Genomic DNA, 27,055 nt, shown 5'->3' with positions numbered 1-27,055 from the left:
GTCTCTAAGTTCATACACAATTGGTGGTGGAGTGAAAGCTGAGTATGATGCTGATTCTAATGAGAGCACGCTATGTAGAATACTTTAGTGCTTTGCCTTTTTTATTTTACGAACAAGTGATGCGCAGAAAGATTAGATACACTGCCCCAAATCAAATGGCTAGATGGCAAGGGAAATTTAGACATTAAGTGTTCCGATCCAAATGGTTTCTTTTTTTCACTATTCTACACCCAGGGATGGTTTTCTGATTTCAGCTATTCACTAAGGGAGTCAGAGAAGGTAGAATGTGTTTATCACTGTACAGAAAGAGCAAGCTAGAATACATACAGACACCTATCAAACCGAGAAGTTCAGGACATAGATGGGAAAGGGTACTTCGTCCAGGTAAGGCTGGATTCCAACAAGTGTCCCCAGCAGACATCCGTGCACACACGCTGTAACATCCTTTTGTTGACTGACCATCCCCCCTTTTTCCCCTTTGGTGAAGTTACTAGCCCCCACCCCTTCTCCCAGGGTGGCTAAGAGACCTGGGACAATGGAGGTGAGAAGAAAATGAATGAGGCACACCTGGTGAATGAAATTAAACCCTGTATTTAAAACAACAAAATCCATGTGGTGAAGACATAGGAAGTCACATCTGCTTAAGGATCAGGGGACACTTCAAGAATCTTTTATCATTAAAGATCAGACATGTGGAGGCTGGAGGAAGGCTTACCAAATGCCCTCAAACCTTCAGAACACAGAACCTATTTGCCTTTTCTTCTACAAACACTACTGGTCAGCTGGTCCCTGGAAAGAAGGTAGCTGTAACCTCTAGATTCGCTCCCTGAGTAGTTTCGACTGTAAGCAGCACTCTCCCGTTCCCTCTCTTTACCCCCCCAGCCCACACCTTCGGCAGCAGTGACAAAACAGACTTCTGAACACATTTATTTGACATGTCAAGTAGTAAGAGGACAGACTTAGGCTTGCTCCCCACTTCTACCTGTGGGAGGGGGGCATGTTCATAAGCTCAGACACACAGAAGAGCAACTTTGAGCCCATGACATAACCCCTGGGGTAAACAAGACAATCTGTAGTGGTGTGTGTGTGTGCGTGTGTGCGTGCGTGTGCGTGTGTGTGTGTGTGTGTGTGTGTGTGTGTTGAGGGGCGGGGCACGGGGGAGGGAATAAAAACTAAAAAGCAGGAAATTGAGAAGTGGAGGGCATGAAAGGCAGCAACAGAACTGAGATGGGGAGCTGCTTCAGGAACCCCAAGAACAGTGAAGAAGACATCCTGAAAAGCGGATGGAGGCAGGGTGTGAGCGAGGAGCCAGGCATGGAGAAGCAAGGCCTGCAGACTGGGGTGAGATAGTCATGAAGAGAAAGCAAGGTATGGTAGGCCACGCTGCAGGGCATACATGGAAAGCGAGGGATTGCTTATTCAGGAGGGCAAAGATACAGGAGACCAGCCATGAGTGGAGGGTCCCTGCTGCTTCTGAACAAATGTGAGCCTGGGACCCCAGCACAAGTGGTCCTCTGTTTGTTGGTGTGCTGTGCCTACGGGTTCCCAAGTGATCCCATGTACTTGTGAAATGACCAGGGCATGAATGTGTGGGTCTATACGCCCAGTAAACACAGTATTTATCCTTCCTCGCTAGTAAGTGTACTGTGCATTTGGACACATGCTTACCCATGTGTGCGTGCACAGTGCCAGGAGCACATGCAAGAGATCCCGTGTCCGAGGTATCAGCTGGTTCTCCCTCTATCAGGGTCCTTACCCTCCCCCTCCTTGGAGACCCTCATTTCTTTCAGCGCCCTGGTTCCCCAGGCCCGCCTAGACTCTGGAACCCCCCTAGCAGGCGAATCTGCTCAGTCTGCATGGAGTGGCGTCTCACCAACTTGCGCTTGGTCCTGGGAGACCCTGGTGCCCCAGAGTGTGGAGGGGCAGGCAGTGAGGGTGCCCGACCTCCGGGTTGGGGACGAATATCTGGGATAGGAGGGTGGGGACTGACGTTGAGAGGAGGCAAGAAACCCGGTCGTGTTTGCGAGATGTGGTCCAGGAGCAAGGTCCCGGAGCCCCTCCGCTCTAGCAGCCCTGGACTCCGCCTCCGTCCGCTCAGCGGGGATACAGCCCCCGGCAGACTTTCCTGGGACTGGCGTGGGGAGGAAACTGAGCCCGCTGGAGGGAGGGTCAGCGGAGAGGCGCTGTAGCGCCGGCGCTCCAGGGATAAGCGGCTGGACTCGGGGGAGTCAGGGCAAAAATGTCCAGGGGTGTCGAGCTCCACAGACTCCATGCGGCTCAGTTTTTGCCTTAGCCCTGAAGGAAGACCAGACTCCTGAGCCTCGGGCGCAGTGTTTCGGCGCGAGAGAGGACCCCCACCCGTCACTTTCTCCGCCCATGGGGGCGGGTCCTCCGGGCCTTCAGTGCTGTGACGCCGAGAAAGACGCGGTCTACCGGTCAGGGTCAAGCCATTGAATTCAGCGGCCAGACGCTCCAAGCCCGGCCTCCCTTCCGCAGGAGGGACCGGTTGAGGAGGAGCCACAAGGCCCCAGGGCTCGGAGTTGAGCCTTTTAAGTGGTTTTGGAGGATGTCGAGGTGGCTTGGGGAGAGGCTCGGAAGGGGAAGGGTCATCAGGGGACTTAGGAAGAGGAAATTCAAAGACGTCTCTTTTCTCCTCTTCTTCCTGGGCTCGAGGGGATAACAACCCGCGTCCTCCTCCTGCAGTCTGTAGTTGGACTTCTGAAGGCGACGTGCAGACCCCTGGACTAGGAGGAGCGGGTGCAGGGTCCTCTACCCCCGGGGACGGTGGGGAATTAAGATACTGCCTGGTCTTCTTGGTGCCCGAGGGCGAGGTATCCGTGGTTATGATGATGACCTCCGTGCCCTTGGCCTTGCAGGCGTCCAGCAGTGTGGCAAGGGTCTCGCGGTCCCCGCGGTCCAGGGCGTGGACAAGCGCCGAGGCGCCAGCGTGATCTCGGACTGAGGGGTCTGCGCCGTGGGCAAGGAGCAGAGAGGCTACTGCGGCTCCCCCACCCCCGGCGCAAGCATGCATGAGCGCGGTGCGTCCTAAACGGTCTGCGATGTTGGGATCCGCGCCTTGCTCCAAGAGATAGCGTACCATTCGCGCCTTGTTCTGAGGGTCGTCGTAACGGGCCCTACAGGCCGCCATTAGCGCAGTCTCCCCCTGGGCATCACCCTCATTCACGTAGGCTCCTCCCTCCAGAAGCAAACGGGCCAAGCGTAGCTTACCCTGTCCCACAGCCCGAAGAAGAGCGTGGCCCTCGGTGTGCAGCATAGCTGCGGCTCGGGCAAAAGCACCGATGGAGCCGGGACTAGGACCTGCCGAAGATATCTAGGAGTATGGATGGGTGGTGGTTGGGAGAGGCCTGAGGTCTTGGTAGTGAAGCCTATCCCTGTGAAAGAGAGACAGAGAGCTCATTGATAGGCTCAGCAGGGAAACTGAGGCATCGATGAAAGCACCTGGTGTATGCGGGGGTGGGGTGGGAGGGAGGGGGCTACAAGGCACAGTCTTTCCTTTTGACTCCTGACTTGCAGTCGTCCCATCCCCCTCCCAGCTCATGCCAGAGGAGGTAGGAAGAGTGCACCACCCGCACTGAAGGATGAGAGCTCGTGCAAATACGTACATGCACGCGCAGATATTCCCACCCCCCATTTGCACCCTACGGCTTATCAGACCTTTCCAACATCCCCCTTTTCTTATCCACACTTGGAATCCCCCTCTCTAGGATACTGAACGCCACCCACCCACACACATGCACCCGTACTGTCATACACATATTTCTATTCCTAACCTCTTTTAGATTGCCACATCCCCCAAAATTGAATGTGGCGGTGGGGAGCAGCTTGCAATTGGGACCTAAAGGGGTGGAGGAAGAATTAGGGTTTCTTTTGCCTTTGCTATGTTCCCCCATTGCTCCTTGTTCTTCCCCCTCCCAGGCTGTACCCCCAAATAGATACCTGAATGTCCGCATAATCTCTGCCTGGCCAGGATTGAGGCCGGGGCCATGGGGGCCTCTGGGGTGGAGGAGCCGGGTACCTAGGGGCCCACATGGCGTGGGGGGGCACCCGGATTCCCTTGGTGTCAGTATCTGCGCCCCAGCGCTGGATCCTGGTCCCTCCTCCCGGTGCGCCCCGGGCACAGCGCCGGCTCCGGAGGAGAGAAGGGGGGTTGGGGGCGGAGCTCTTCTGTACTATTTATAGCCCAGTCTCTGCGGGTGGGGGCGTCCGGCACCAATCCGCTCCCCACCCCCATGCGCACACATATAAACCTATAAATCCTTAAGAAAAAAAAAAAAAAAACACCTAGTGCCTCCAATCTTGACTTCCCTTTCTTAACCCACCTCCCCAGCCCAAACAAACCTAAGCGCTCCTTAGGGGACTCTCCCGCGACCCATTCAGGAACCATCCAGATTCTCCGTTGATCTTCAACATCTCCATGAGCTCCGGTATGCCAGACCTGACTGCCACACACGGCATATGGCACACTGTGCAGAGGGGTGTAGGGAGGCGGTTGGGATCTGCAGCGGCGTCCACACAGAGCAGAGAAGCAGGAGATGTGGCTCCCTTCCCATAGTTTAAATATCAGGGAAAGTATAGACTGGAATTAGCAGAATATCCCCGCTGCACCCCCTCAAACATCACACACCATAGAGACACTTGGATCTCATTTCCCTTGGGTCCCTTAGGAATGTAAGGAAGGAGGTTTTCCCAGGGAATTTTTAGGGCAGGGGGCATTCTTAAACTCCCTCTTTACAGTATTTTAAGGGATGTATATAGGAGGTAGAAAAAAGACAGAGTGACGACCGTACCCTGTTGCATGGGTTCTTTCATTACATCTCTTTACCCCTTGGACTCATTCTTCCTTCTCCCTTGAAGGTCCCTGCCTGAATCACTCCTTGTCTCTTCCTATCTGTTGCTCACTGCCTCTGCCTCTCCGTGCCACCTGCCCTGTCTCCATGGTTACCAAGGCTTCCATCTGCATAGTTTAGGGATGAGTTTGTGTCCAGCTGGAAGGTACCAAGGGAAGTGGGGGCATCGGATGGGTACTAAGGGTACTAAGCTCACGAAGGTTCCTAGAGGACTCAAATGGTGGATGCCTCATGTAGATGCAAAAAAAGACGTTACTGGTAAAGGAGGAGAAAGTTGTAGGGAAAACACCCACTTTTACTAGCTATTGAAGTGTGCTGAGTGCTTTGCATACGTACATCATCTCCGACCCTCAGAACTCTATGAGGTGGGAACTATTGTCTTCTTGCAACAAATCAGGTTAAGCAAGTTCCCCAAAGTTTCATTGCTATGTTTTTGTACTATTCCAAAAACCGAGTATGTGTCATCCACAAGCATTTTCTCTGACCTCTGGCATATTCATGTTGACTAACTCCTAGTTTTATCTCCATCCTGAAGTATTTCCATTTACTTCTACTCCGTGAAAGGATGACTTTTTTTTTTTTTCTTTTCTTTTTTTCGGAGCTGGGGACCGAACCCAGGGCCTTGCGCTTGCTAGGCAAGCGCTCTACCACTGAGCTAAATCCCCAACCCAGGATGACTCTTTCTACTCCACACCATTCCCTTGAAGGGGCTTGAAGGGCAGTGCAAAGCGCAGAAAGAAAAAAACAAAAAAGCCCACTGGATTCCCGCCTTCTCTCCCCAGTGACTTCTCTGATCCCAAGAGCCTTTCCCTCCCCCACTTCTCAGACATAGCAACAATTCACAGGACTGGGCATTTGGGGCCTGACCACGGTAGCAGAGTCAAGAGTATCAAGAGTTCAAGGCCAGTCTAGACTTGAGTAGCCAGACCCTGTCTTTAGGGAAAAAAAATCTTTTAAAGATTAAGTATTTGGGGGCTGGAGAGATGGCTCAGCAGTTAAGAGCACTGACTGCTCTTCCAGAGGTCCTGAGTTCAATTCCCAGCAACCACATGGTGGCTCACAACCATCTGTAATGGGATCTGATGCCCTCTTCTGTGTGTCTAAAGACAGCTACAGTGTGCTCACATATATAAAATAAATCTTTAAAAAAAAAGATTAAGTATTTATTGGTAGTGCTGAAAGAGAGGGTCGGAAAGTCACCAAAAGACTGACGCTGGGGAGTTGGGGGGGGGGGCAAGGGAGGGGTCCTAAGCCAGTAGAGGACGCTGGAGTCTCCACTGGAGACCGCTGGAGGCGGTTGGGAGCCTCCTGGAGGGTTCTGGGAACTAACTCCAGTCTCCTGCTGGCCGAGCCGTTAACAGTTAAGCAGTCTGGTCTCTCTAACCCAAGGCTACATTTCCCAGCAGCAATTCTCTTCTGGCTCAGCTACGTGCCTGGAAGTGCTCTGAGGAGCAGGTCATCTTAGCCGACTCCTGCCATCCAGAGTCGGTTCCGTCTGGGCAGAAGAGGTGAACACTGCAGCCCCAGGTCTCAGCGCGCCCTACTTGCCAAGCCTCAGTTCCGGTTAGGCTTGCTCCCACCTCCACCCCTCCTTGCCCGCCTCCGCTCTTGTTGATTGGCTAGGAAAACCCACCAATGGAGAGGTCAGGGAGGCGGGCCTAGAACGCGGGCTGGAAGAAGAAAAGCAAATTTCAAGTTGGCGGCTGCGTGGGCCCGAGTGGGGGAGGGACGGCAGGTAAGGCTTGGACCTGGTGGCTCTGACCGGGTTTGGTTCGGTACTTCCAGATTTAGTCCCTCGGCGCCAGACAGCAACGTAGTTAACGCTTTCTGTCAGCCTATTGGACTAGCCCCCTTCTGAATCCCTCCCCTTTCTTCCCGGGCTCTCACTGCTGTCTTGACTGTACACCAGAGACACAGCTTGCTGTCGTGCCTGGGGACAGATATTAAAACAGGAGAGGAATGCTCATTCTTGTAGCTCAGACTCTTCTATGGTATCAGCTTCTTCCACGTCTGTTAACATTAACCTCCTGTCAAGAGCCTGGCAGATTCTTATTACCTATCAAGTCAACTGAACCGCTCGCTACCCTCTACCCACTGCTTTTCTAGACCTCCTTGAAGAGTTTACTGATCCTCAGCCTGACAATGTCTGATTATCATTATTGAAATCTATTTAACTTTTAAAATCACATTTATTATCGGGGTGGTGGTGGTGGTGGTGGTGGTGGTGGCGTGCGCGCCATGGCTTGCGCAAGGAGGTCAGAGGACAACTTGAGCTAATCAATCTGTTTTCCTGGCCACCTGGCAAAGAGAGTATTTAGTATCTCATGAGGCTCACTGTCTCCCTCCATCCCTCCCATCCTTTTTACCGACAGACTCTTGCTGTGTAGCCTATACTGGCCTCCAATTTGCATTCCTCTGCTACAGTCTCCCCAGTGCTAGGATTACACGTTCTCTTTTGATGTTTCTATTCCATGAACCGAAGGTTTGATGGGACAGGTTGTGGTACTTAATACATTGTGTTCAATAAGCGTTCATCGAATGGAATTGATTTGTGGGAACCAGTTTTAAACTCCTAATATAATTAGGGAACAATAAAAGACAACATAGTATATAATTAAAGGCCTTTAAATTGGTGGTTTATTGCATTAATGTTTTATAGTTATTCTCAGACCAGAGAAGGAAATCAGCTATAAGAACCATAAGGGAGTCTTTATGACTCACAGGGTCTCTAGACTCCTGTTCAAACAGGAATTTGCTGAGCACCTACTACATCCCAGACACAGCGTTAGACAATGGGGATCATAGTGAACCCTCTGATAACATCTATCCAATAAATTGTTGTTGAGTATGTGGGAAAATATTTTTGAGACAGGTTTTTTCCTATGCAGGACAAGCAGGCTGGCCTCCAACTTATGATCCTCCTGCCTCAGCCTTCCTGGGATAACAGGCTTGTACCACTGCACCCCAAATAAACTTTTTCTTTTAAATTGAGAAGCATGAATCTTGTCTTACAAATGCTAAGCATTAATTCTACCCCTGAACCACACCCCTACTCCAGAGCCAGCATCTTTAGTAAGAGAATTCACCAGCTCTTTTCAGGCCCAGCCACTATTTTATTTTTTCTTTGTATTTGTTCAACTTAAACTTATTTATTGGGAGCCCTCAAAAGCGACATGGCGGTCCTCTTAAAGCTGGGCGTTCAGCTCGGGGGATTAGCTCAAATGGTAGAGCGCTCGCTTAGCATGCGAGAGGTAGTGGGGTCGATGCCCACATCCTCCAGTTATTACCTTGCACACCAGGTTTCCACTAACAACCTTATATAAAAAAAGCTGGGCGTTCTCTGCAGTGGCCAAGGAGCTCGAGCTCTGTTACTCCGAAACTGGGCAGTCAGACCTGCTTTTGTGTCCACATTTCTCCAGGACCAGCCTACCCCAGGATGGCATGGCACCCAGCACATTCACCTGTCACCAAGCCACCAGTCTGGTTCCAAGGCTGCATCTCTCCACTGGACCAGTGAGAGGGTTGTCAGTGTTTTGCTCTTGGGCCTGATTCCAGCTGGGTACTTGAATCCCTGCTCTGTGGTGGACTACTCTCTGGCTGCAACCCTCACCCTGCACAGTTACTGGGGCCTTGGACAAGTGGTTTCTGCCTACGTTCATGAGGACAGTCTCAGCTTTGACTTTTGCTGGGCTTTGCTACTTCAATTACCACAATGTAGGCATCTGCAGAGCGGTTGCCATGCTGTGGAAGCTCTGACCTCTTGGTGTAGCACTTTGATTGCATGCCTCCTTGCCTCTGCTTTATCAATGCTGTTCACCTCACAATGAGGAGGGGATGAACGGTAAATCCGTTGGTGGGCAGAATGTCTTCTAATTACATGGCTATTTTCAGAATTTATTTGTTGAGGAGTTAGGTTCACTCAGTCGTGAGTCTGAGTCCTATAGTCACTGAGTCTGGACGCCAGTTCACGTGACTCATCGTGTAACTGAACATTTCATAGGCTCATGTTGCCTTTGATCACAATTTCTTAAGGAGAGCCAGCTAATTGCTGTCAGGATAAGAGTAGACTTCTCTCCTCAGACCTGGAGGGAGCACTGTTCATTCATGAGTCAGACTTTGCATGAAATTGAACAGTATTCTGTTTGGAACCTTCCACTCTTGTTCAGGTGGCCCCAGCTGTTGGTGGCTCTGTTTCTAGGGGACTTTTAATCAGGAGATGCCCTCAGTTACTGACGTTTTAAGTCTTAGGAAGGAAATCAAGGAAAGTTAGATTTTGGGAAGTTCAATTTAGGGAGTTCTCCTTTGTAGGTGGGTTCAAATATGACAGATTGCAAACAGACTTACTCTTCAAATGTATCTCAGTTATGCACGAATGAGCTGTCCAAAAAATGTAAGACTAAGTAATAAACTGTCTTCCCACCGTGGGAGTTGCTAATGAGAAAGTGTACACTGAAAAGGCAAAATTTTTAAATAAAATATTATATAATGAGAAAAAACCGTATTTATTGTTAGTGGGCCTGGGTGGAGTGTGTGCCCTGGTGCATAGGTCAGAGGAAGGTAGTGAATTCTACAGGCTGGCCCCAAACTCACTGTGGAGCCAAAGATGAATTAAAACTTCTGAATGACAGGCCCAAGGCTAAGCAAGTTTGTTGTTGTTGTTTGTGGGGTTTTGTTTATTTTCTTTAACTGGGGATTGAATTGAGGACCTCGTGAATTACCAAGTAAGGGCTCTACTACTGAGCTATAGCACCAGGCCTCTGAATTCTTGTTTTATGTGTTTGGTCTGCGTGTATGTCTTTGCACCACTGTGTGCATGAAACCTTCAGAAGGCAGAAAAGGGTGTTGGATTCCTTGGGACATGGGTTACAGACAGCTGTGAGTCACTGTGGGTGCTGGGGAATCGAATCCCAAGTCCTCTGGAAGAGCAGCCAGGGCCTTAAACACTGAACCATCTCTCCAGCCCTCCCCTGCATTCTTGCAAACAAAACATCCTTTTTACTTGTTAACATAGGATATACATTTATTCCATACAACACATAGTAATAATATAAGTGTGTATTATTTCATAGTCTTACCATAGCATTGATTGTAATTAGTGTTCTTCAATTTTAAACTTTATTGTTATTATTTTTTTTTTTGGTTCTTTTTTTCGGAGCTGGGGACCGAACCCAGGGCCTTGCGCTTCCTAGACAAGCGCTCTACCACTGAGCTAAATCCCCAACCCAACTTTATTGTTATTTTGTGTACCTGTACACACACGTGCCACCCCATGCAGTGTCGCTGTCAGAGGACAACTTTGTAAGGCTGTGTCTCCCCTTCTCCTTCATGTGGTTCTAGGAATGGGACTCAGGTTCCCCATGGCACTGGCTTTATCTGCTGAGCCATCTTGCCTGCCCCCTGATACTAGCGTTTTGACACATGTACGCTCAGTTTATTCTGTATATATGCATAACTTTGTGTTTTATAAGTAATACGGCCACACAAGAAATTCAACTTTGTACCAAGAATGAAAACATAAAAAGAAAATAACAGATAAATATAACTTTATATTGTATTCTCCCTCACCCCTCACACTCAGTATTATCAACCTCCTGCCTTGAAAGTGGTTTGTTTGGGGTTTTGTTGTTATGTTTTGTTTGGTTTGGGTTTTTTTGTTTGTTTTCTTTCAAAACAGGATTTCTCTGTGTAGCCTTGGCTGTCCTGGAACTGGCTTTGTAGACCAGGTTGAACTCTAGATACTGCCTGCTTCTGCCTCCCGAGTGCTGGGATTAAAGACGCACACCACCACTGTATGGCTGGTCTTTGTGGTTTCATCACCTATTATTAGACCACTTAAGTCATTTCAGAATTTGTTCTTGTTTGAAACAAGGTTTCAGGGCTGGAGAGATGGCTCAGCGGTTAAGAGCACCGACTGCTCTTCCAGAGATCCTGAGTTCAATTTCCAGCAAGCACATGGTGGCTCATAATCATCTGTCATTGGATTGGAATCTAATGCTGTCTTTTGGTGTGTCTGAAGACAGCTGCAGTGTACTCACATACATAAAATAAAGAAATAAATCAAAAAGAAAGAAAGAAAGAAAGAAAGAAAGAAAGGAGGAAAGAAAGAAAGTAAGTTTCACTAGGTAGCCCAGGCTGACCTAGAACTCCATATATACCTCAGACTGACCACTTTCTGTCTTAGCCTCCTTGAGGACTAGAACTGTAGGTGTGAGTCACCATGCCTAGTTTATTTCAGAACTTTTGCTGCCATAAATAGCTCTTTATGTGATACTTTTATTGCAGAATATGTGACTTTTTAGAACAGATTTTTAACAGTAAGATTTCTAGATTAAGAGTAAAAACCCTGGGCTGGAGTGATGGCCCAGTGGTTAAGAGCACAGACTGCTCTTCCAGAGGTCCTGAGTTCAAATCTCAGCAACCACATGGTGGCTGTAATGGAATCTGATGCCCTCTTCTGGTGTGTCTGAAGACAGCGACAGTGTACTTATATATAATAAATAAATCTTAAAAAAATAAATAAAAGGGGTTGGGGATTTAGCTCAGCGGTAGAGCACTTGCCTAGAAAGCGCAAGGCCCTGGGTTCGGTCCCCAGCTCCGAAAAAAAAAGAAAAAAAAATAAATAAATAAAAACCACTAGAAAAACCTCCAGAGATTGATTGGTCTTCCCCTGGTGGGCTACGGTTTAGTTTGTTTCTATTGCTACGGTAAAACACTAGGCCCAAAAGCCAACCTAGGGAGGAAAGTGTTTATTTGGTTTACACTTCCCAGTCACATCTTTTTTAAGGGAGACAGAGGCAGGAACTGAAGCAGTGGCCATGGAGGTGTGCTGCTGACTGACTTGCTCTCTAGAGCTTTCTCCGCTTCTTTACCAGACAGCTCCAGACTACCTGCTCAGTGGTGGCACCACTCAGTAAACTAGGCCCTCCCACGTCAATGTCAATCAAGAATGCCCCACGGACTTGTCCACAGGTCATCTGAAGGAGTCATTTTCCCAATTAAGGTTCCTTCTTCCCAGATGACCCCTGCTTGTGACAATTGGACAGAAATCTACCTAGCAGAGCCAATGTCCATCTGAAGGAGACCTCACCACAACCTGATTATTGTTATTTAACTTGTTGTTAGTGCCTTATTTGATACAAAAATGGTTTAATCGGGCCAGGAAGATTGCTCAATCCATAAAAGGCACCGTCAGCTCGAGCTGGAAAACCCTGGGTTCATTTCCATGGAGCCCATGTAACAGCAGGGCAGATGTGGTGACCTGCGCTGTAATCCAAGCACTCCTGGGGTGAGATGGGAGGTGGAGACTTGGTGTGGGGGAGGGAATACCACAGAAGCTCTCAGGCCAGCTGTGGCAAACAAGAAAGAGCTCGCCTGTGAAACAAACCTGGAGGTGAAGACCGACACCCAAAGTTGTCCTCTGACCTCCTCAAACGTCAAACACACACATGTGAATGAATTATACACACATATATGTAAAAGAAACTTGTATTTGCCTGAATAATTGTTGTCTGTCTGCTGACCTAGGGCTAGTCCTGGAAGCTTATAGCCTCTGTACAATCTATTTAGGCCTAGAATGTTTTCAGCCTCTGAGGCCTGCTACTGAATAATTTCATCCTTTCTTGTTCTTTCTGATCTCTGCCTGGCTAGTTCAACTCAGCTGTTCTAGTTCAAACTCCTCTCCAAGCTGACTGATTCAAACTGACTTTTCTCTCTGCCTCTGAATTGCTCTGCTTGGCCTCAAACTAACTCCAGCAATCTTTACCTGTGTCTAGCTTGTTCTCTCTTCAATCTGTCTCTGTAAAACTCGCCCAGTAAAACTGCCCCTTCTCCTTCTCTGCTCCACTCTCCCTCCCAACTGTACTGTACTGTCTCCACAAACTCTCCTGTATTCCTCCTGTACTGCACTCTCTGCTCCTGTACTGTCTGCCTCTCCCTTAAGTAGCTTCCTTTTCCTCTTTTCTCATGAGAGTCGGGAATATCCTATTCTCTCAGTTCTTTCTCTGATTTGTCTCCTTGTCTGCCACTCAATTAGACATCACTTTCAAACATGGGTGCTTCCTTCTACAAACTAACCTTCTCTTCATAGTTTGTGATTTCCATTGGCCTTAGATTGACCTAACTCTGGCTCTTTCAATACATTTGGGCACTTTGTCCCCAGTTGGTGGAACTGTTTGGGAAGGATAGGGAGGTGTGGCCTTGTTGCAGGAGGTGGGCTTTGATGTGAGTTCTTAGCTATGCTCCTGTGCAGTGCCTGTCTGCTGCCACCCCTGCCATGATGGTCATAGACTTACCCTCTGAAACTCTAAGCCCCCAATAAAGTCTCTTCTGTGAGTTTCACTGGTCATGGTGTCTCTGGGGAGGAATTTAAAAGTAACTAAGAATGTGGGTTTATTATTACTCCCATTTTACAGACAAAGAAAGAACCAGTTTATATAACTAGGAAATGACAGAATTGGGACTTTTTGGCTGGCTGTCTGGCTATCTGGCTGTCTGGCTGGTTTGACTAGCTGGCTGTCTGGCTGGTTGGTTGGTTGGCTGGTGATCTGGCTGGCTTGCTGGCTGGCTGGTTGGTTGTTTGTTTTGGTGTTTTAAGCTAGGAACCCATGTTGCCCAAGATGGCCTGGAACTCACTATGTATCTATCCTCTCCTGACCCTGAACTCCAGATCAGCTTTCCTTCACCTCTCAAGTGATCACAGGCATGTGCTTCCACTCCCAGCTCTGCCTTCCTTAAACTCCATGAATTTGTTGGTATTTTTGAATGTTGTGTTGAAGCACACCCGTTAGTAGCAAAAGTATGTGTACCTTTACTGTAGGGCAAAGGTGCGCATAAGTGGGCTGGAGTCTGTCCTGTGAAAGCTGGTGGGGTGTGGACGAAGTACAGTGTACTGGTGAGCACTGGGGAGGGCTGATGGTAACAGAAGCAGATCAGGGTCACATCAGAGGAGACCTCAGATGCCCTCAAGGATCTCCTCTTAGTGTTTTTATGGGGGTATGTTAATTACATAGCAGTGGGTCCCATTATGACATTTTCATAAATGGACTTCAATCATCTATGTACAGTGTCTTTCTTTCTTCCTTTCTTCCTTCCTTTCTTTCTTCCCTTCCTTCCTTCCTCTCTCTCTCTCTTTCTTTCTCTTCTTGTTTTTTAGTTGTTGTTTGTTTTTTGAGACACAGTTTCTGTGTGAACCCCTGGCTGTTCTGGAACAAGCTCTGTAGACCAGGCTGGCCTCAAACTCACAGAGTCTTCCTGAGTGCTAGCATAAAAGGCATGCTCCACCGCTGGCTGGTTGTACAGTATTTGTCAAACTCAAACACACACACACACACACACACACACACACACACACACACACACACAGTGGGGAGTGTCATCCACACGCCGTGGGTGAGGCTGTTTCCCTCTCTTATCACTCCCTCTTCCATTTCTGCTAACCTTCTCTCCAATTAGACCTCCTTGTGCTTTTGTGTCTTTTTGGTGTGTGTGATTCCATAATTTTTAAAAAGATTTACTTATTTATTTTATGTATATAACCGTACTGTCCTTGACACACCAGAAGAGGGCATCAGATCTCTCATTACAGATGGCTGTGAGCTACCATGTGGTTGCTGGGAATTGAACTCAGGACCTCTGGAAGAGCAGTCAGTGCTCTTAACCTCTGAGCCATCTCTCCAATAGGGATGTTTATAGTAACATAAGAAATCATTTATTGGGGTTGGGGATTTAGCTCAGTGGTAGAGCGTTTGCCTAGGAAGCGCAAGGCCCTGGGTTCGATCCCCAGCTCCGAAAAAAAGAACCAAAAAAAAAAAAAAAGAAAGAAATCATTTATTTATTCATTCATTTATTTTTATTTACTTATTTACTGAGATAAGGTCTCACTGTGTAGCCTTGGCTGGCTGGTTTGCACATTCCTGTTTAGACCAGGCCAGTCTCATGTGCACCTGCCTCTCTCTGCCCTCTGAGTGCTGGGATTAAAGGTGTGCCCCACCAGCCGTGTCTCAGGAAGGGTTTCTTTACAGGAGAATGAGAACCTTACCAGTGGTTACAACAGCACTGAAGAAAATGTCCCTCCCTCTCCCATAACTTCTTATAATCAGGGAAGGGTAGGGCCCATGACCCCCTCCTTCTGTGACGGCATGTTAGCAGGCCGAGTCTTAGGCTGGTCTTGAGCAGTTAGTCACAGGTGCTGGGAGTTCAAGGGTGCAGCCCTTTCCTTCCTCCTCCTGTAACAAAAGGAAGCTTTGCTGACCAAAGCCAACAGCAGCACCAACCCATAACCTAAAACCATGTTCTGATTTAGAAGGCCTTTTACAGAGTTCCAGCAGTAGCTTCTCCCTTTGGTCCTTTGATTTCCATAGCCAGGAGCTTTTGAGTGCACAGTACCTTTTTTTATAATCTTAAATGGATTCATTATAGATTCTCAAGCTGAGAAGGGAAGACCACTGCCGTCTAGTGCCCACCAGTGCCCACCCTCTTAATGCCTGCATTAGATAGGGTTCACTGTCTCTCCCTCTGCATCTGTGGTGGTCAGCTGTGTGGTGTGGGAGTATGTGGAATGGAATTAAAGTCTAAGCTCCGAGCTTGTGGCCTTTTGTCTTAGCTCCTGGTTGCTCTGCTTCAGAGCCCCTGGCTTCTCCACAGCTGAGCACACTGTGGCTGTCTTCAGACACACCAGAAGAGGGCGTCAGATCTCATTACAGATGTTTGTGAGCCACCATATGGTTTCTGAGAATTGAACTCAGGACCTCTGGAAGAGCAGTCAGTGCTCTTAACCACTGAGCAATCTCTCCAGCCCTTTCCCTTCCATTTTTATAATGGTAGTTAGACCCCTAACTCCTCAGACACCGTCTTCTTCCTGCTACAGATTATAAATCTTATATATGATTTTTGTACATGAGATAAAATATATTTACATTTAATTCAATTTTTAAACTCTTACTTTATGTGATATGTTTATGTGAAGGAGAGATAGAATCCTCAGCGTTCTCTGACCTCATCTGTCCCCTCCCCCACCTTATTAAGGCAAGGGTTTCTAACCACTGAGAAGTGAATGTCAGGCTAGTTAGCCTCTAAGCCCACAGTGATTCTCCTTTCTGTTTCCCATCGGTTCCATGGATCAAGCACAGGTTGTCAGCTTGTATGCCCCAGGGCCTTGACCTGCCGAGACACGTCCTTGGGTCCCTAACTAAAATTGTAAATCAATAATTTTATTTGTTGGCTGGTCATGTTGGCACATACCTATAATCTTAGAACTTGGGAAGTAGAGGCAGGAGGATCACAAGTTTAGAATTTTCTGCATAGCTCAGGTGTCTTAATCAGGGTTTCTATTCCTGCACAAACATCATGACCAAGAAGCAAGCTGGGGAGGAAAAGGTTTATTCAGCTTACACTTCCACATTGCTGTTCATCACCAAAGGAAGTCAGGACTGGAACTAAAGCAGGTCAGGAAGCAGGAGCTGATGCAGAGGCCATGGAGAGATGTTACTTACTGGCTTGCTTCCCCTGGCTTGCTCAGCCTGCTTTCTTACAGAACCCAAGACCACCAGCCCAGGGAGGGCACCACCCACAACAGGCCCTCACCACCTTGATCACTAATTGAGAAAATGCCTCACAGTTGGGTCTCATGGAGGCATTTCCTCAAGGGAGGCTCCTTTCTCTGGAGTGATAACTCCAGTTTCTGTCTAGTTGACACACAAAACCAGCCAGTATAATAGGCTAGCTCTAGACTCCTTGGCTTAGCGGTTCTCTTTCCTCAGCCCCGCAAGTGCTAGGATTACAGGCTCCAATCACAATGCCTACCTAATTATTTTCCCTTATTATAAAAGAAGTGTTCGGGGTTGGGGATTTAGCTCAGTGGTAGAGCGCTTGCCTAGCAAGCTCAAGGCCCTGGGTTCGGTTCCCAGCTCCGAAAAAAAGAAAAAGAAAAGAAAAGAAGTGTTCATACATTATAGGGAAAATTAATGCACAAACAGAAAAAAAAGAAACAATCATGAAGGCCCATTGCCTGAAAGAAAACCACATTACAGGGCTGGGCATGTAATTTAGTGACCAAAATAATGAGACAAAAATTTTAAAGAATAGATTTACAGAAAAACTGAGCAGAAAATCCCCAGGGTTCCCTTTACTAATGTTGTATATTACTACAATGTATCTGTTACATATGAACCACTAGTGATATGTTATTATTCAAGGTTCATATTCCACTCAGATTTCTTCACTTTTTATATAATGGTCTTTTCATGTGTCATGATCCCATCCAAGATACCACAGTACATTTTGTCTCATGTCCTTGGGCTCCTCTGGGCTCTGACAGTTTCTCAGCTTCTTATTTTTAATAATCTTGACAGTTTTGAGGAGAACTGGTCAGGCATGCTGTAGGATATCCTCTGTCGGAAGCTGCTGTTCTTCAGGGACTAATCTGGTCTTGGGAGGAGGTTTGGGCATGAGGGTCACAGAGCTACAAGTGTCATTTCGGATCCAGCCCTGGCATGGAGGTCTGGCACTTGGAGCTGAGGTGGAACAAGGGTTCAAGGACAGCCTAGGCAACACGGTAAAACCTTGTCAAGGAAGGATGAACGGACAGGAGAGAGACAGGGAAGGAGGCACATGCCCTGCAGTCCCAGCACCTCCAGATTAAAAGGGCACCATTGTCTGCTACAGAGGTAATTTCAGGTCAACCGGGCTCCTGGAGACCCCAAATCAAGAAAATGAGAGAGGAAACAAATGTGTCACTGCATGTTAAGAATACATATTGTCTAGAGTGAGTTTCAGGACAGCCAGGACTACACAGAGAAAGCCTGTCTCAAAACAAACAAAACCCACCTGTATTGTCCTTGTGAGTCGCCAGTGATGTTGATCTTGGTCACTAACTGGAATGGTGTCCATTAGAAGGGACCCCATACACTCCAACTTGCCAAAACACGTGGGACAAAATTTCCCATTCTGAAGAATCAGGAATTATGTTCCTTTCCTGTTAACTTTGTTTATTTTTTAGCTTGTGCTATCTACATGGTTTGTTTAGAATTCTGCATGACGCATTTGCCTTTTCCCAGTCACTTATAACACGATGGACTCATGGCGTTTACTTTGGGATTATAATCTAATATTAATTTATTTCATTGTATTGGAAGCTGAAGTGATGGTTCTGTGATTGAAAGCACTGATTGCTCTTCTAGAGGATCCAAGTTTGGTACCAGCACCCACTTCAGGCTGCTAACAACCACCTGTAGCTCCAGTCTCGGGAGAAACAGTGCCCTCTTTTGGTCTTCATGGGCACTACACTCATATTATATATTATATAATATATGAGTGCAAAACACCCATACACATAAAATAAAAATAAATAAAGATCTCAAAAAATTGAACAAATTGGTCTTGTTTTTAATTATGGGTCTATGTGATCTCTGTGTATACACATGACTCAGGTGTCCATGAAGGCCAAAGGCATTGGAGCCCCTGGAGCTAGAGTCTGTGTGTGAGCTGGGAATCAAATTCGTGCCATCTGGAAGAGCAGTACCCACCCACTCTCAACCACTGAGACATCTCCCTAGCTGAATGTTTTAGCACTTTTAGGTATTATTTACTTTTACTTCTCTGAATGTGCACCACTTCTGTAGAAGTGTCTGTAGGCTGTGAGAGGGCATTGGATACAGAACTACAGTCACAGGCACTTGGGAATGTCCTGATGTGAGCTTTGGGAACCAAACCCAGGTCCTCTGCAAGAAAGAGCACCGGATACTTTTACCCACCAAGCCATCTCTCCAAATCGTGTTTAAAAACTATTTTTAAAAATGTTTTCGAAGTGTGTGCATGAGACTGCAGAGGCCCGTGGAGGCCAGATGAGGGTGTTGGATTCCCTGGAGCTGGGGTGACAAACCGTCATGAGACACCAGACACAAGTGCTGGGGACCAAACTATTCCTCTGCAAAAGCAATGCACATCTTAACCACTGAACATCAATCCAGCTTCGGTTTTTTTTTTTTTTGGTTCTTTTTTTTCGGAGCTGGGGCCAGCTTCGTTTATTTTGAGACATGGTCTTGCTATTCATCCCTCAGTGGTCTGGAACTGTGTGTAGACCAGGCTAGCCTCAAACAGGCAATCCGCCTTCCAAGTATGCAGCTAGGAAAACAGCTTTGTGGTATCATTTCCGACTTTGTTTTATTTATTTTTTAATTAATTAATTATATCTTTCATTTATTTGCCTTTTTTTTTTTTTTTGAGACAAGGTTTCTCTGGGTATCCTCGGCTGTCCCGAAACTCGTTCTGTAGATCAGACTGGCCTCGAACTCAAAGCAATGCTCTCCTCAAAGCAATGCCTCCCTCTGCCTCCCAAGTGCTAAAACTGAAGGCGTGTGCCCGCACTGCCCCCAGCACGTTGGCTTCTTTGAGTGTCACAGAAAAGCCTTGGAATGTAGCCCAAAGGTAGAGAGAGTGCTTGTCTAGCATGAGAAGAGCCCTGGTTTGAACCCGGCCCCAGAGACAAAAAGTCACCTGCCACAGAACACCACAGGCGGTGCAGCCCACTGGCTTCGAGTCTCTTCTAGTATACTTCTTATCTCTTTGTTTTTGTCTTTATTAGGTTTTTCTCACTGGATCTCTGCGTATCCAGGCCCCCTCCACCATGGCCAGCCGGGGTGGGGGCCGGGGTCGTGGCCGAGGCCAGTTGACCTTCAACATGGAGGCTGTAGGCATTGGGAAGGGTGACGCTTTGCCTCCACCCACTCTGCAGCCCTCTCCACTCTTCCCTGTGAGTGTCTCCCTTCCCTTCCTAAGCCTTCCATGTGCCCTCATTGAATCCTTGTGAGCACAGAGTCCTCCTGGCCCGTCAGGAGCCATCCACACCTTGATTCTGTCTCTACAGTGACTTCCCATAGGAGGTGTTTCCCAGGCAAAGAAGTGTTTATCTTCACTCTTCACACCCTCCACGCTCCAGCTCTCAAAGTGCCCTCCATCTTTCTGGCCCTCCAAATTCTTACTGAGAACACTGGGTTTTACTTGGGGGACAGGTCCTTTAAGGTTGGACTGCAGCACTAACCACTGTGCTTCCTCAGCCCTTGGAGTTCCACCCGGTGCCTCTGCCCGCAGGAGAGGAAGGGGAGTATGTCCTGGCGCTGAAGCAAGAGCTGCGTGGGGCCATGAGGCAGCTCCCCTACTTCATCCGGCCAGCTGTCCCCAAGAGAGGTCAGTAGGAAGGCTGGGGCAGAGCCCGCTCAGCATACTGGGGGCCAGAGAGGCTTAAAGTTTACGTCTAATGGAGAGAGCATTAAAGTTCCGTCTGTGTCTGAAATGTATCACCTTATTGGAGATTTGAGCTGAACCTTAATCTTGGGGTTAGTGGGACATTAAAGCATTAGCATCATAGTGCAAATGTACAAATGGGGTAGTGGGGTACAAATGGATTTCCAATTCATCGATTGGAGAGACCTTGATGCTGGGCTTCTGCGTATCCTACCTGTGCAAAGCCTTCTCCCCTTCACTAGTGAGAGCAGGGGACTGGAGAAGGCAGGGCTGCTGGCAGGCTTGAGTGAGTGGATGTTTGCCCTGTGAGAAGTACTGCCAGTTGATGCCTTTCTACTGAGTCTACTGAGTCTGCTTCTCTACTGGGAGCTGAGGGCTCAGAGGTGGAAGACTTACTAAGCTAACCCATTAGTGAGAGGGAGACAGAAGACGGAACCCTGGTCTTTATTCCAGTGTATCCTGTCCCATGGAGCACACTAGAAGAGGATTCTGGACAAAGACAAGAGTAACAAAAAGGCAGGCTGGAGGAGAAATAAGGCTTCCACCCAAGTGGGCACCACTGGGCTCTGGGTTTAGAGTAAGGCGATCGATAGATAAAAGGGGTAACCCCTTCCATCAATAGATAAGAGGAGTAGACCCTTGGGAACAAATATTCTAAGGATAAAACTGTGACTCATGGGCTCTGACCCCCAGATGTGGAACGTTACTCAGACAAGTATCAGATGTCTGGGCCGATTGACAACGCCATCGATTGGAACCCTGGTAGGTGACTGGTCCTTTCCAAATGCCCTTCTTTCAGATGCTTAACATCTAAAAACAAGAGTCTTAACATGTGCTCTGCAACACTTTCTACTTGAAAACCCTATTTGTAACGATAGTGCCCACCTCTCCAGAGGCGTCCAGCCTACAGTTTTATTCTGAAAATCTTCAAACCAACCCCTTCCTTCCTGCCCTTTTTAATACTCCCCTTCCCTCAGTACCAGCCATCATTTCCGGAAACCCCTAGCCAGACAAGGTCCTAATGATTTTCACTTCCACGCTTCCCAGATTGGCGACGACTACCCAGCGAGCTCAAGATTCGAGTGCGGAAAGTCCAGAAGGAGCGTGAGTGAATCTGCAGCAGGAGGAGGAGGTTTCGTCAGCCGGTGCCATAATGACCACACGAGGGCAGCAGAGGGCCGCGTTTGCTGCAGGAGGGTGGCGTAGGCTCAGCTAGACTGGAGGGAGAGATAGATGGCTCAGCTGATAGACACCTGCCACCAATCCCTAGGACCCACGTGCTGGAGTTGGAAGGACGGACTCATTCTAACGTCTGCCTGGGTGTTACACACACACACACACACACACACACACACACACACACACACACACACACACACACACACACAATTTAAAAGCCAGAAAGAAACCTAGTTATGATATGTGCTTCCTAAGGACTCACTTTTTGATCCTCCAAACAGGGACCACCATTATCCTTCCCAAGAGGCCCCCTAAGAGCACAGAGGATAAGGAGGAGACGATCCAGAAACTAGAGGTGAGAGGGAAGTGTAATAGGCAGCTGGCCTCAGGGTCCCTTAGAGCCTCACTTCTCCCTTCCTTCTCTGAGTGTGAGTTTCTCTTCCTATTCATCCTCACATGAGACTCTAGAGAAGAAGGAGGAGGAAGTGACTTCAGAGGAAGATGAAGAGAAAGAAGAGGAAGAGGAGAAGGAAGAGGGGGAGGAAGAGGAGTATGATGAAGAGGAGCATGAGGAGGTGACAGGCACTTCTGCCCCTCCCCCCCTCCCCCTTCTTTCTCCCTCACAAGTTTTGGGCTCACAACTCTAACCCTCTCTCTCCCTCTCTCCCTCCCTCCCTCTCTCCCTCCCTCCCTTTCTCTCTCTCTCTCTCTCTCTCTCTCTCTCTCTCTCTCTCTCTGTCTGTCTTTTTTTTTTTTTAAAGATTTTGTTATTGTTTTAGTTTTGGTTTTGGTTTTGGTTTTGAAACAGGGTCTCCACTATGTAAGCCAGGCTGGCCAGGAACTCCCCAGAAACCCCCTGCTTCTACTTCCTGCAGTTGGGATTACATGAGTATGTCTCCAGACTTGGTATTCTCCCTAACTCTGGGCTCTCAACTCTTACACAGGAGACCTTCTCAGAGAGTTGCAATGCTACCAAAAGGCTTTTCTCCAGTTCATCTATCCCTGGCCTATTCTCAAAACACATAACATGGTGGAGTAGATGGCTCAGAGGGCAAAGGGGCTTGCTACCAAGCCTGATGACCTGAGGTCAATCCCCAGAACCCACAAAGTGAAAGAAAAGAACTGACCCCTGCAAGTTGTCCCCTGACCTCCATGTGCACCAGGGCACACATGCACACACATATGTAAACACACACATATACAGGCAAACAATCATTTTAACTTTTATAATATGGAGCTGGAGTGATGGCTCATGGTTAAGAGCACAGGCTGCTCTTCCGAAGGACTCAAGCTCCACTCCCAACATACACATGGCGGCTCAGAGTGACTGTAACTCCTGTTCCTGGGCATTGGATGCCATTTTCTGGCCTCTGAGGGCTCCAGGCGCACAAATAGTATATTCATGCATGCAGTCTAAACACCTATACACATAGAAAGTAAAATACATTTACAACAGTGGGCGGGGCTGCCCCAGACCTGGAAAGGTGTATTTGGGAGGGAAAGATCCTGGAAACCAAGAGGAGAAAACTCTGAAATCATTCCTGGTCTTTGCTTCTTTTTACATTTCAGGAGACTGATTACATCATGTCATATTTTGACAATGGAGAGGACTTTGGAGGTGACAGCGATGACAATATGGATGAGGCCATATACTGAAAACCTGGGCCATACACTGAAAACCTGAGACTATATATCATTCTTGATTTGAGATACAGGAACTAAATATCCTATTTAATTAGGGTTTTTCCTGTTTTTGTTATTGTTTTTGAGAGAGGATCTCATGTAGCTCAGGCTGGCCTTGACCTCTTGATCCTCCCACCCCCACCTCCCAAGTCTTGAGATTCCAGGGCTGCACCACCACACCAGACTCACCAGGATTTAAGGAAAAATTGTTGAGGAAAAATTATTTAGTCAGAATCCAGGTGGCCTGTGTGATCCCTGGGGTCGTGATGCACAGCACCTGACAGTTTAGGGGACACTTGGGGTAGAAATAATCAAGAGGAGTAAGGCCTGTTTTATATTTTTAAATAAAATGTTTGTACCTGTCTCTCTACCCAGAGTGATGTCTGATGGGAAAGGGCTGAAGGAAAGGCTGAAAGGGATGTCCAGTCAGGCCATTCTCCCCACCCCCACCCCTTTCAGAGGCTTGAAATTACAACCTTGCAAATGTTAAACGTATTCTATCACTGAGCCATATCCCCAACTCTTTTTTTTAAGATTTATTTATTTATTTATTTATTTAATGTGTATGAGTACACTAGCTGTCTTCAGACACACCAGAAGAGGGTATCAGATCCCATTACAGATGGTTGTGAGCCACCATGTGGTTGCTAGGAATTGAACTCAGGACCTCTGGAAGAGCAGTCAGTGCTCTCAACCGCTGAGCCACCTCTCCAGCCCCCCAGCTCTTTTTATATTTTTATTTCAAAGTTTTCAGACAGCGGGTTTTTGCTAAGTTGCCTAAGTTGGCCTTGAACTAACCCTGTAGCCCAAACAGGCCTTAAACTGTCTCAGTCTCCCAAGCTAGGATCCCAGGCCTGTGCCACCAGTGTCAACCCTCTGCTTGTCCAATGTGATACTGGGGGGAGGAGGGGTGTCACCGCCTTGACCCTTGACCTTTCCTTCTCAGCCCTCCCGTGTGGACACATTGAGGAACGCCTGTGCAGTGCTGTCTGAAGGCATTGCTGAGGAAAGCACAGGCTCTCCCACGGACTACCCCAGCCCTCGGCCCCCAGCAGCATGAGGACGTGAGCCTGCTCCATGTTCACCAGGGCGCCAGCCCTCTCCTCTCTCACACTTGACCTTGATCGCGTCCTTATTTACAAAGAGTGATTGCAGCTATTTTTGTGCAGAGAGTCAAGAAGGCCAGGGGCCCGGAGAGAGGAGTGACTCACTGCTTTCAGCTTACGCGGTTCTCCTCCAGGAGCTGGAGAGCCCACACTGAAAGGCATATTTAGGGAACTCCCTAAATATACAGTTCTCTACTGACAGCCGGGGTGTGGTTTGCAGCTTCATTTTTTTGTTCTTTCCTTTGTGGAACTGAGTTAGCCTTTCTCACTCTACTTTGGGGAGGGGGTAGGCGGTGTTATCTTCCAGGAAGTAAGGAGGGTGGGGAGGAAGGGAGTGATTTAGGGACACTCACAGCTCTAAGAGAGGCTTCCTCGCCCACACAGCGCTTGGGTGAGGTCACTTCCCTGGGCTGTGATTGGCTTCTGAGGAAGTCTTCCTCGAGCTGATTGGTTGCATGCACTTGACATGCCACAGCCACGAGTAAGTTGCATGTCCAGTATAGAAACAGAGTAAGGAGAACTGCAGAGACATCTGGGGTGCTACCACGGGAGGCCCCACTGAGCATTTGAAAGTCTAAAGATGGACTAGGGGAGAAGCTTCTAATAAACTTCCCAATTACATTTAGACAGGCCGACCGACTTTCCTACAGCATCGTGGGTTAGAGAGGCGAAATCTAAGGTCAGGTATTTCTGACCCCATTGTACAGGGCAACAGAGGAGCTTAGACTCCATGGAGGAAAAGCATCTTAAAGGCCTCGTTTAAATGTAGTAGCAAGTGTTGGGCTAGAAGCCCGGCTGAGAAAACGGAGATGGGAACAGGAATAGAAACGAACATTCCAGAGTTATTGAGCAATTTGTGATGATTGATGTGTTTCCTTTTCTAGCTCTCGGAGGTGAGGGGAGGGTGGGGCCAGGAGATTTGTCCCTGGGGTTTCCCACAGTTATTCGGCCAGCCAGTGACTGTAGCTAGGGAGGGAACAGCAGAACACAAAGATCCTGAACGCTCTTTTTTTTTCTTTCTGTTGTCGTTTCCCACTATTTCCCTTTCACACACTGTGGAGGAGAGACACCATCCTAACCCTCCTCACTTAAATCCACGTCTATGCTGAAAGACACTGCCACTGGCTACCTCCTCCGGAATGTCATTTTTTTTTTATTACACTTCATTTATTTGACCAGGGGTATACAAAATAGCTTGTGCGGGGAGCCCAAAGTTCAGTTTGCAGGAGTCAGTACTCTCCTGCTGCCGTATGAGTCTGGGGTCTCATGTTCAAGTTATCAGGCTTGGAGGCAGGTACAGTCTAAGCCATCACACATCCCTGAGAACTACTTAATGGGGACAAAGGTCCCGACTGAAGGTGATTAAGAAGGGCAGGAAACTAATCCCTCAGGGTCTGTCCACACTCTGTCTCTTCACCTCCCTTTTCCCATGGCACAGGAGAAAGGAGGACAAAGGTTGGAATGACCACTTGGGATCAGTCATTCTATCTCAAAGACAAAGTGTCATAAACATCAGGCCATTCTTGGACTCTGCTCTGCCTAGACTTCTGCCTTCCCTGGCAGGTGACCTGGTTGGACAAAGCCAGAGACACGAGACCCAGCAGCGAGCGTCCCCAGAGTCCTAAGTGTTTCCAGGCATGAGCTAAACTATCTCCACTGACCTTTCCCCAACTTCCCACAAGCACTACCAAACAGGCAGAGGCTGGAGCCTAGGTCCAGCAGACAGGGGCAAAGGAGAGGCAGGCAGCGTAACAGTTGAGGCCTTACCTACAAATTTACATCAGACCCAGGCAGTGTTTGCCAGTCAGGTACATACTACCCATTAGGGCATTTTATTGTCTAAATTGCTCCCACGCCTGGGCTACAGACTAGGCTTTACAGCAGGAAAACCACTCTCCCTGACCCATGCTCCACACCTACCCTCCCCGGCCTTGCCTACTTGGGCAGGACGTGTGGAATGGGGAGCCTGTGAACAGGTGCAAGGACTCTGGTTTGAGGACCAAATAGAGATCTGGGTTGCAATATGCAGTTAGGTTGAGAGTGGAGGACAAAAGAAACTGGAAGGCCAGAAGGCAGGTGGACGGGACCCGTGGTTTGGTAAGGAAAGGGTATTTGGTTTCTGCAACTATTTTTATGGTTGCTTGAACTTTGAATGTAAAGAAGGGTGTAGGCTGGTCAAGAATGAACAGGGTGTGGAGAATTGGGGGTGACGCTCAGAAGATAGAGCACTTGCCTGGCATACACAAAGTCCTATACCTAACACCATATGACTGAACATAAAGGCATATATATACCTATGGCCCTTGGCTGTATGGAAAATTTGAGGCCAAGTTGGGGCACAGGAGACACTGTCTCAAAAGAAATAAAAGGAAAAAAATCAAGATGCTAAGTCAAGGGGACCAGTTGTCATCTCAGATAGGCAAAGCATTGTCTCATGGCTTTGGTTTCCTTACTTGTATCTTTGGAAAGTTGTGTCAAGACTCCATGCTCAGTTTCTTCCTGTCTGATACACAAAGTTGGACGAGACCCCTACTCCACAGTCAGTTTGGTGTAGACCCACTTGTAAAGGTACGAATGGTACTGGGACTCCAGGCATTGGCTTAGCCCAACAAGGTCACCTGCCAGTAAAAGCAGGAGTCCAGGCAGGGCAGGGTTCAAATATGACTTGATTTGTATGACATTTTGTCTTTGAGGTAGTACAACTGATCCCAATTGGTCACTTCAACCTTTGTCCTCCAAATGGAGGGACATGTCCCTATTTTGCCAAGCTGTTGATTCAGTCCCCTTGATCCTTACCACCTTATTTTAGGCTGGGCAAGCTAAAGTTACCTCAGGCACTTTGCCAGTTGTTTCCAAGAACCTCTGCAGCCAGGGCAGCTGGGGACCAGAGATTCCTGCAACTGGTAAGAAAACAGAGAAGCTTTGTCACCAAGAGTTCAAGGTTACAACCTGCAAGTCAGGAGTCACATCAAGGACCCCATA

At 48.0% G+C, this 27,055-nt stretch overlaps 2 protein-coding genes and 1 pseudogene across 6 annotated transcripts; 2 read left to right on the top strand and 1 right to left on the bottom strand.

The window, feature by feature from the left end:
- Positions 1–571: 571 nt before the first annotated feature.
- Positions 572–6,434, bottom strand: Ankrd34a (ankyrin repeat domain 34A). Of its 3 annotated transcripts, XM_087619841.1 has the most exons (5): positions 6,302–6,434; positions 4,360–4,484; positions 3,958–4,277; positions 3,792–3,856; positions 572–3,392 (listed from the first exon to the last, which is right to left on the bottom strand). In XM_087619841.1, the coding sequence occupies exon 5, from the start codon at positions 3,272–3,274 to the stop codon at positions 1,787–1,789; it is 1,488 nt and encodes a 495-aa protein (XP_087475967.1). In that variant the 5' UTR covers positions 3,275–3,392; positions 3,792–3,856; positions 3,958–4,277; positions 4,360–4,484; positions 6,302–6,434; the 3' UTR covers positions 572–1,786.
- Polr3gl (RNA polymerase III subunit GL) lies at positions 6,202–23,337 on the top strand. 3 transcript variants are annotated; one of them, XM_087634586.1, is made up of 8 exons: positions 6,202–6,376; positions 19,447–19,614; positions 19,919–20,048; positions 20,799–20,867; positions 21,153–21,209; positions 21,566–21,639; positions 21,746–21,859; positions 22,854–23,337. In XM_087634586.1, the coding sequence occupies exons 2-8, from the start codon at positions 19,489–19,491 to the stop codon at positions 22,938–22,940; spliced, it is 657 nt and encodes a 218-aa protein (XP_087490712.1). In that variant the 5' UTR covers positions 6,202–6,376; positions 19,447–19,488; the 3' UTR covers positions 22,941–23,337.
- LOC147996431 (succinate dehydrogenase [ubiquinone] cytochrome b small subunit, mitochondrial pseudogene) lies at positions 8,192–8,707 on the top strand (annotated as a pseudogene).
- Positions 23,338–27,055: the final 3,718 nt, after the last annotated feature.

This window comes from Rattus norvegicus, chromosome 2 (genome assembly GCF_021556685.1).
Source record: "Rattus norvegicus strain SHRSP/BbbUtx chromosome 2, alternate assembly SHRSP_T2T, whole genome shotgun sequence".
Lineage (NCBI taxonomy): Eukaryota > Metazoa > Chordata > Mammalia > Rodentia > Muridae > Rattus > Rattus norvegicus.
This window is presented reverse-complemented; position numbering and strand designations above follow the sequence as displayed.

Bases quoted from the DNA above. Each gene is read 5' to 3' on its own strand.
- Ankrd34a (XM_087619841.1), bottom strand. From the start codon at position 3,274: ATGCTGCACACCGAGGGCCACGCTCTTCTTCGGGCTGTGGGACAGGGT.
- Polr3gl (XM_087634586.1), top strand. From the start codon at position 19,489: ATGGCCAGCCGGGGTGGGGGCCGGGGTCGTGGCCGAGGCCAGTTGACC. The intron at 19,615-19,918 runs GTGAGTGTCTCC...GTGCTTCCTCAG, and splicing joins AGCCCTCTCCACTCTTCCCT to CCCTTGGAGTTCCACCCGGT. The intron at 21,210-21,565 runs GTGAGTGAATCT...TCCTCCAAACAG, and splicing joins GCGGAAAGTCCAGAAGGAGC to GGACCACCATTATCCTTCCC.